A 9,590-nucleotide genomic window follows, 5' to 3' on the forward strand; every position below is an offset into this window, starting at 1 on the left:
AGTTGAACAGGTTTCACTTCTTACACCCATCTACTCTGATTATGAGCACTTAGTGGACTGCTGTTTGCTTCCCATGAACCTCCTCCACCTTGTTAGCAGTCTTAATAATTAAATGCAGTAATTACTTGCAGCGAAAAGGTTGACTAAAAGCTAAAAAGTACAACATTAATACAACTCTGAATTCCAATGTGTTTGTTGTGCTATTTTCTGAAACATTAAATTAAGGTATAGAAAACATAACTTCCTAATGTTCCTGTATTTCTCCTCCAGTCTTTGGCAGTGTCAAAGCAACTGTTACGAAGTGTGGAAAAGGAGAAGCTCCATGAAGTCAACAGTAAAGAGTGTGAAGTCCTGAAGGAGAGGTGGTTATCTGATGAATGTGTAAATGCTATTGTCAGCTTCTTTCAGAAGAAATCAAAACTCTGATCTTCACCAGTAGAATAATTCACCTTCTGGCAATAGCTTAGTCTGCCCTTATCATTAATAAACTTTCTCTTCAAGTAATAATTCTTATACCTTTTGATGTGGTATATTTCTGTTTTCAGTACTGGGTTAAAACTGGTTCATAAAATTAATGAAATGTTACGTGCCTTGGATCCATTATGGATATTTGGGTTGGGGAAAAAAGGTTCATTATTCTGTAGGCAGCAGTGATGTTTCTGAACAATACTGAAGCAGATTGTCTTCCAAAAGAAGCAACAGATTCAATAGCACCATATTTTGATAGCTCTTCAATAAATCTTATGAGTGATTCCTTTTATTCCTCTGTGGGGAAGGAAATACTGTATTAATGAAAAAATAAATGGAATCATTTAATTACTGTTGTGCTGATTCTTACTTCTTCTGTTAAACATCTATAGTGAAGGGAAATTAGTTCCTGGAGGTGTATTAATATGATAGTTAAATGAATACTTTTTTGTAAGACTAACTTGAAGATTCTCAAGCATGTTTGTTGTGAGCTTTATGGTTCTAGTCTTAAATATATTTTTCCATGAATTGCTACTGCTTCTTCTGTGAAAAGTCCCATTAAAGATAGTATGACCTCTTCATGTGGCCATTTTGGAGTTAAAGTAACAAAAGAATTATTTTTTCAACAGAAAATTTCACCACGGTTTGTGGGTGCCTTTGGGTAGAGAGTGTACCAGGCACTGCAGAGGACAGGGTCATGCTGCTAGAAGTAGGTACGCATTTAGCTCATGTCAGTGAAAGGAAACTGTGGAGAAGCAGCAGTTACTTGTCAAGAAAAGCCTCTTGGTGACAAGGAGCTGATTGTTGTGTAAAAATAAAAAAAAAAAAAACACAAACAAACAAACAAAAAAAAACCACCAGGCTTTAATTTCAGTACTCTAGACTCTGATCTCGAGAGCAGTGGCAGTGAGGAGCTCAAAATGTCCTGGCCCCGTGCACGTAGGCGGGTACGTACATTGAAGCAGGGGTGCAGCGGCTGCCTACAGGCAGCACAGAGGGCAGCTGGTGTAGGTGCAGCAGAGGTTGAGGTGGATGCCCATTTCTCGTCTGGGTGCGAGCACTGGGGTGCAGCACAGGGGTGGTGGGAGCTGCTGGAGCAGAGCAGCGAGCCACCAGAAATGGATGGCTTCAGGTGCCACCAGAGCCGAAGCATGGAAGGTCTCCTGCACCGGGGCAGCACAGATATGTAGGGTGGCTGCTCGGCAGTGGCACTGCTGCCTCGCGTGGTAAGCAGGTCTTAAAATCCAGAATTTGCCACCAACGTGGTACCTGGCCCTTGGGATTTGACTACTGAGAAAGAAAAAAGACGAATGGGATCGGAGAAAAAGAAAACGAGAAGTGTGGATGTGCATCACTCAGGTATGCTACAGCAGTTAAATTTGATGCTAAGGAAGTATTAAATGTATTTGGGGTTCTCCTTAACCCTCTGCAAGGGTGGATGCTGCCACACAGGATTACCGGCAAAAACAAGTCTGCCGTTGCACACAGGATGGCAGAAGCAGGGACAGCAGAAACAGGGAGAGAGCAGTAGCGGAGTACAGGGGAGAAGGAGAGGGTAAATCTGCCAGGGAGACCGGAGACCAACCTTCCACCCAGCTGACAGGAACAAGAGGGAAGCCAAAATAACTTCCTGTTAACATGAAATAACATGGAAAAGGGCCAGAAATGGCGTGCTTCCAGCAGATGGGAAACAGCTGAGGCGCAGTGGGGCTCTTCCAGCACCCGGAGAGGGGAGGTGGCCCCAGGCCCCAAGGCATGGCAGTGGGAGGAAGAAGGGATGTCTCTGTGGGGCCACGTGCACGGGCAATGCTGCAGGGCCACTGCCGTGGTGGGACTGAGGGGTGGCTAAGGCCCAGGGGGTGGTGGCAGGAGAGGCAATGAGAGAAGAAGCTGAGGGAGAAACCCAGGTGGGAAGCGAGTGCTGCCAGCGAGCTCAGGACCACACATCCTTGAAGGTAATGTAGTAGATCTCATATCTAAACAAGGACCTTTAAGTTTTTCAAACAAATGAGAATTTATGATGAAAAACTCTAAACCATTGCCATTCTTGAAAGGTTTCCTCCATAACCAAGAAAGGTTATAACCTTTCTTAGATACTTAAGGACAGACAACTGTACAAATTATATAATCTTTTTGTAGTAACTAAAGAAAACATTTCATTCACAAAATTTTCTTGGAGGATTAGTTTTCCTTTTTGATTTGCAACCGAGCAAACTTTAAAACACACTCCATATTGCCTGTAACAAATGAAATATAATATTAACACATTTTAGCACTAAGTAGGTGGAATAGGTTGAGAATGTGACATCTAAAACCTGGGGAAAAAACACCAAAACCGAATTCTTTTGTGACTTATTAACCACTTCCCCATTCAGTATCATCAAGATGCATAAAGTTGAAAGCAGTTTGTACAGAGTGTTTAACATGATATTGCTTTAATTAATTAGGTGCGGTGGAGCACAGCTGCGACAGCAGTTCAGCAGCTTCTCACCAAGAAGGTTACACAGCACAAGACAACGATGAACAGAACCGGCAACAAAGCCTGCAGAGCTTTGCAAGGCAACCAGTTCAGGGTTTGCAGAGGGCTGGAGCAAAAAGATGCCGTTGACATATTGACTGAACCTTTGGGATTAAAATATAAATCTGTACAGCTGAAAATTCAATAGTAGCTGGTTAGGCAGTAGCTACTCTCTGAATCAAAGGGTTGTGGTTTTTTTCCCTTCTTCTGACAGAAAACCTGCAGACTCTCCTCGGGCCTTCTCTCATCACCACCCAAAGGGCAGGTTGAGAGCTGGTAGGACGCTGATGAGAACCTCATAGCTATTAGTCTGCCACAAGGGGATACAGGTGAGAAGTGTCATGTGAAGGAGTGCCAAGGTGCATATGGATGGTTGGTCACAGCACTGCTGCGCAGAGGTTGCAGCGCAGTGTTCGTCCCTACCTGAATCCTCCTGCTGTCCCGGGGTGCCCTGAGCTCTGCACTCCAGCCTGAGATGTTCTTTTCCGGGACTTGCAGACCTCATGAACCAGCGCTTTTCATGAGTGCAAAGTTTACGCGCACCTATATTACCTTAGAGACACAGAGTGCTAAGAATATAAACAAAACAAGGTTTGTAGGAAGAGATCCTTTGCGAGAGTGGTTAGTGTAGTGTAAAAAGTGGAAAATCTTTCTGGCACATAACTCTTTCTTCACGCGTCCTCAAAAGCACACCTCTTTTCTCCACCTATGGTAGGTGGTTCTGTAGGAGTTATTTCTCCCTACCTACAATCCCCACCTTGTTCAAATGCAGACACAAAATTTGGGGCATGTTGTTAAAAGCCAAGTTCAACTCACTTGATACTAACAACTAACAACTAACAGATACGTGCTTGAAACAGGTTAAAACTTTCTAGTAAAAGATCAAAGAAAAAAAGTAAGTGATAATTTCTGAGAAGTGTTTTCACATGCACTGTATCCCAAATTGTTTTGTTCTTTTCACAGGGCTCTTGCAGACCTATTGCTAGATTTGAGGTCATCTGAAAATAAGTGTAGCACAACACAGGTGGACTTCATTGGCCAAACAAATTAGGTATCCTGTTTTATTTTTTATTCTTTATGCTCATTCTGAAACAGGTTTTTGATATATAAACAAAACTGTTTTCCTTACTTTACTTAACTCAAAATATCAGCGAAGAAGGAATGTTTCGTGCCTGGAAGAAGACACACAACAAAGGCAAAATTGCTGTGAGAAGGTAAAAAAATGCTTTAATAATTATATGAAATGAAATTGAGTAGTTAATATTATAGGCATCCAGCCAGGCTGAACAGGTGAGAGCAATGCATGCAAAGACATGTTACCACTCTGTGGAATTAAATATCAACAGGTAATTATCAGCTTATGTATTTTCTAATTGGAGTGCTCAAAGGGCTTTTATTAATTGATGTAAATTTGTTTTCATTTAAGTTAGGGAAGGGCACTTAGGAGCTTACAAACAGTACGTTCAAGTAAAGGCCTTTAGTCTCTTCTAGAGCATATTATTTTGTACCATAGTTACACCCCGAGGATGCTTGTAGATATCTAAGTATACGATTCACTAACTTCATTATTAGTGTAATTTCTTCAGTAGATTCTCTGTATATTCTGCCTGATGCTGGTTTTCATTATTAAGGGAGTAGCATACAGCAGAAGGGGAGATTTTTGTTTGTCTGTTTTTGTTTTATTGGTACTGGGCTTTCTTTTCCAATTAGTTAAGACCCTAGAACTGTAAGAACAACATCAGTACTTTCGGTTACAAACATTTCTTATGTACCACATGTTCTAGTGTACTGGAAATCGTTATGCAGATTGAAAACTTCAACTTTGAATAATTCATTTGCCTTGTTTTCCCCAAACATATATGTAAATAAACTGATGGTATCTCCAGTTGTATCCCTCATGATAGTATATGTTCATCTTAATTAACCTTTTGTGATGTGTAGGGTTTCATATTTTTCAGCCAGTAAAATATCTATTGCAAATGTATTTTTTACCTGGCGTTTCAAATAAAAGTAGCATAGCTAATTTTACAGATATGAAATAAGTAATTCTTTACCCATTGATATGAAGGCTAATTTTAAAATCTAGAAAAGATTTGCATAGATAAAAAAAAATTAGAAATTAAGTACTTACAGAAATTCTGTGGAGTGTGTAACAACATACCTAAAAGGAGATAACGAAACAATTTCTAAGTTGTTACACTTTGCATTGATTGAATGGATATTTTTGCTGTCTCACAGCACTGCTGAATATTGTTCTGTTTCTTTTTGACATCTAAAGTGATTAGATTTGAGTAACATTTAAAAACTTTTTTTAAAAACAAAACACTTGAGCAACAAAAGGGCAGAAGCTAACTTCTGATCACATTGTTCCATTAGCCCTGATCTTCCAAATATATGTGACTTTACGTTTCTTTTGTGATACAAGGACAGAACACTAAGGGTTTTTTTTTATCAAGATCTACTATTGAACAAGGAGAAGAAGCAGAAGGTACGGTTAAGTACATAAAGTTAGTGGAGGAGTTTCTTGGAAATCTCCTCCCTATTCTGCAGTAATAAAACAGAAGAAAACATAGTCTGTATTTGTCAAGGACAAACAATATCAAACTGATCTAATTTCCTTCATTAGTGTGACTGGCCTGCTGTGTAAGCGAACAGCAGTGAATGTAATTTAAAGCTTAGAAAGGTTTTTGTGCTGTTCTGCTATGCAGCTGCTGTAAACAGTTCCAGGAAATGTGATCTAGATTAAATCACAATTGTAGAGTTGTAGAATTGGCCGAAACACTCTACTAAGCAGGAGCCATCAGGTTATCAAAGTGAGAGGGCACAGGCTGGCATCTGACAGGAGTTTATTCTGGTGTTGCTTTTGCCTAGCGCGTTCAGGAATGAGTTGTATGTCAGGAGAAAGCACTGTATTATAAAATGTGTGTCTAACACCAAGCTTTAAGATCATCTTGGTGAGTTGGATTGTTCATAATTAACAGGATGCATTTCAATAAAGAGAAGCACCTTTCCACTCATACTACTACTGATGAATTTTCTTTTGATGATCAGATCATCTCCTAGTGATGCTGAAACATAGCATACAGACTGCTTGTTAATTACAGTTGTAGGACTTAGCATAAATACACTGAAACTGTAAAAGTGGTGGTATGACTTAGATATGGCCTCTGGACCACATTCCAACTGCCTAAAACTGGTGCGGGCTGAAAGCTTTTCAGGTTCCAGTGGAATTGTTCGTATTTACTCCTAGCTTGACTGTTGCCTGAGACCAAATAATGGGTGGCCTTGTAAATCAAATACATATGTGATTTAAATAAATACATTTACCCCTCTCTCAGAATGTAGGACTAGAACATGTTCCGGTGGACTCTTGGATTTTGCAGGACGATAACTATTCCAAGAAAACTTCCTTAAACTTTTATGAGTAAGTTACATACTGGATTTCATCTTTTTGTCTCTAAGAGGGGCGTTTATATTAAGTATGTATTTAGAATGCATTCATTTGTCTGTGTACAGGAGCTTCCCACACATGAATTTTGCTAGTTTTGTCGCTTTAAAATTCATCTGTGGCTTCAGGTATGCAGGTCTTCTGTGAGATGTCTTAAATTGTTCTTACTTGCGTATACGCAATTACTGCATAATTTACCACACGGTAAGAGAATTCCCGGGTTAATTTAAAGAAGACCAAATTATTTTTAAAGAGCATGTTGATCTAGGCATTATTTGGAATCCTCATGTAAACATAGCTGATTTTTTTTACTAAGCCTTTCTGAACAGAAATAGATTAAATGCTTGCAAATAGGAATGTACTTGTTATATTAGCTTTAATGAGCTAGCAGAGCAATTTGGGACAGCTTGTGAAATCACCCGTTTCCTATCCCGTCAGAGCGTCTGGACAGCCTGTAAAAGAGGCAGGGAGCTCCATGCCTCAATTTGCTCTGCCAGATTATTTAATTTAAGGCTCCTAGGGGAAGACAATGGATAGGCATTGTCCATGTTTCAGATTCAACTTGAAAACTCCCAGAAAGGGTGACTGAACTGCGTGATCTTCCAGCGTGTAGGAGACCATTCAAAGGAAGAGCGATTGCAGACAGTCCTCTTGTTCGGCCATGATGAGGCATCTTCATTCAAGAGGCTGAAGGGAATGGTGCCATTACCGGATTCAGCCAGCTGGCTTAATCTCTCTGGATATTAAATCCAGACTAAATTTTGTAAAAACATATATGGAATTCTGTGTGTTACCTTTCCAGATGGCTAGTAGATACGCAAGTAGGCATGGCATGAATGTCAGCTTGGCTTTAGTTGAGCAGAACTTTGTTCTTTCCCCTGGAAAGACTGCAGCCCAAAGGTAGGGCTGTTCTATACCGAGCATCTCATCCAGATAATGTTTTTAGGATGAGCTTTTATTTTAACATAGGAGATAGATTTGTAGAATGTCTGAGCTGTAGGTGTATTCAGATAAGGTAGAGCTCCTTTTATATGTAGCACTTGAATTTCAGCTTCCCCATTTGAGAATAAGGTTTAGGAGCAGAAAGAACGCAGATAAATTCACAGATTGGTGAGTGTGACAGCTCAAAGCCGCTGTCAAGAGTATTTGCAGAAGAAACTTGTTTTTGTCAAAAATCATGAATATTAGTTCTGCTGCTCCTTCTTGCAATGTGTTCTGTGCCGTTCTTACTCTTTGCTAGAGTTCAGCTACAATTCAATACATTGCAGGAATAATATTCTCCCATTTATTCTAATTGAGGTTTTTATACATTGGGTAAGAATTATGGTAACAGTGAGGTATGGCACTTATGAAAGGATAAGACATAAACATTTTTATCACTTTAGAACCAAAACTTCACTCATCGCAAGGAACTTAGCATAAAAATCAATGTGCTAGTAAACGAAACTTTACAGATAACAGAAAAAAAGAACACAAATCATCACAGTCCTCTCAAATCTATATTCTACGGGTCATTTGGTCTTGCTCCATGCTTGAAGCAGGGCCAGCTGTGCAGTTAAATTAATTTGCTTGGCATCATTGTGTCTTGTTCAACGCTGAGTGCCTCCAAGGGTGGACATTTCACAGCCTGAGTCACCAGTTTGATACGTGCTGCTGGCCTCCCATTACATCGCCATAATTCTCCGCAGCCTACAAGGCAGGCTGCTTTCCTCTCCACGTATTTTCCTTCCATTGTGATCTGCAGAAGAGGCTGCACCAATCCATTTTTAGACCCTTATGCTCCACTCAGAATGCAAGGAATGAAGTGGCTGTATTTCCAGCTTGTGCTACAAAAAAAATCCACCTCTACAAGTGGCAGAGTCAAGAGCAGCTATGGAACTGTTAGAAAAGTGGATATGCAGAATGTCAAAACCAGATTATTACCATTTCTTCTGCTTAGACAGTGGAAGACTTAAGGTGGGTGCCAGTCTTTCAATAAGTGCAGAAATTCACTTGCATCCTCGGTCTAAGAAATTGTACTTCTGCCTGATAATGTATCCGTTTCTATGGTAAATCTACCTACTCAAAGGAAGAGGTCTGTTGTAGCTGCAGGTCTAAATAGGCTTCAAAGAATTGTAGAACATGTCAGAGAGACAGTTTAACCAATAGTCTATGAAAAGATCCTTTCCTATAACACTATAGAATCAGGATTTTTGACATGTTACTGGAAAGCAGAGTGCTTTCTTTTCTGAAGAGGAGGATTGGTTTGCCCCTTATGAATGCAGAAGGGTTGTTATGGGGCCGTTATTGTGTCTCCATGGCAAGATTTTGGTAGCAGGGGGGCTGCAGGGGTTGCTTCTGTGAGAAGATGGCAGAAGCTTCCCCTGTGTCCGATACAACCAGTGCCAGCCAGCTCCAAGACAGACCTGCTGCTGGCCAAGGCTGAGTAATCAGCGAGGGTAGTAGCATCTCTGGGGTAACATAGTTAAGAAGGTGGAAATGTTGCTGCACAGCAGCAGCCAGAGGAGAGGACTGAGAATATGTGAGAAACAACTCTGCAGACACCAAGGTCGGTGAAGAATGAGGGGGAGGACCCCATACCAGAGCAGGCGGATGCCTGAAGGAGACTGTGACCCCATGGGAAGCCTGCGCTGGAGCAGGCTCCTGGCAGGACCTGTGGACCCATGGAAAGAGGAGCCCACGCTGGAGCAGATTTGCTGGCAGGACTTGTGACCTCGTGGGGGACCTACACTGGAGCAGCCTGTTCCTGAAGGACTGCAACCCATGGAAAGGACCTATGCTGGAGCAGTGCGTAAACTGCAGCCCATGGGAAGGACTCACGTTGGAGAAGTTAATGGAGGACTGGCTCCTGTGGGAGGGACACCACGCTGGAGCAGGGGAAGAGTGTGAGGAGTCCTCTCCCTGAGGAGGAAGGAGCAGCAGAGATAACGTGTGAACTGACTGCAATCCCCATTCTCTGTCCCCCTGAGCTGCTTGGGGGGAGGAGGTAGAGAAAAATCAGGCGTGAAGTTAAGCCCAGGAAGAAGGGAGGGGTGAGGGGGAAAGTGTTTCGAGATTTTTTTTTTATTATTTATTTCTAATTACTCTAATTTAATTAGTAATAAATTAATTTCCCCAAGTCAAGTCTGTTTTGCCCATGACAGTAACTACTGAGGG

General features: G+C 41.2%; 1 protein-coding gene across 3 annotated transcripts in view; it reads left to right on the forward strand.

Annotated features, from left to right (window-relative positions):
* Nucleotides 1-814, forward strand: part of ECI2 (enoyl-CoA delta isomerase 2) — a 38,515-nt gene extending 37,701 nt beyond the window's left edge. For all 3 annotated transcript variants that reach the window (XM_082479284.1, XM_082479285.1, XM_082479286.1), the window contains one exon: nucleotides 271-814. In XM_082479284.1, coding sequence (XP_082335410.1) covers nucleotides 271-426 — 156 coding nt within the window. In that variant the 3' untranslated portion in view covers nucleotides 427-814. The remainder of the gene's footprint in view (nucleotides 1-270) is intronic.
* Nucleotides 815-9,590: the final 8,776 nt, after the last annotated feature.

Source organism: Vanellus vanellus (genome assembly GCF_965231255.1).
Source record: "Vanellus vanellus genome assembly, chromosome: 2".
In the NCBI taxonomy this organism is placed as follows: domain Eukaryota; kingdom Metazoa; phylum Chordata; class Aves; order Charadriiformes; family Charadriidae; genus Vanellus; species Vanellus vanellus.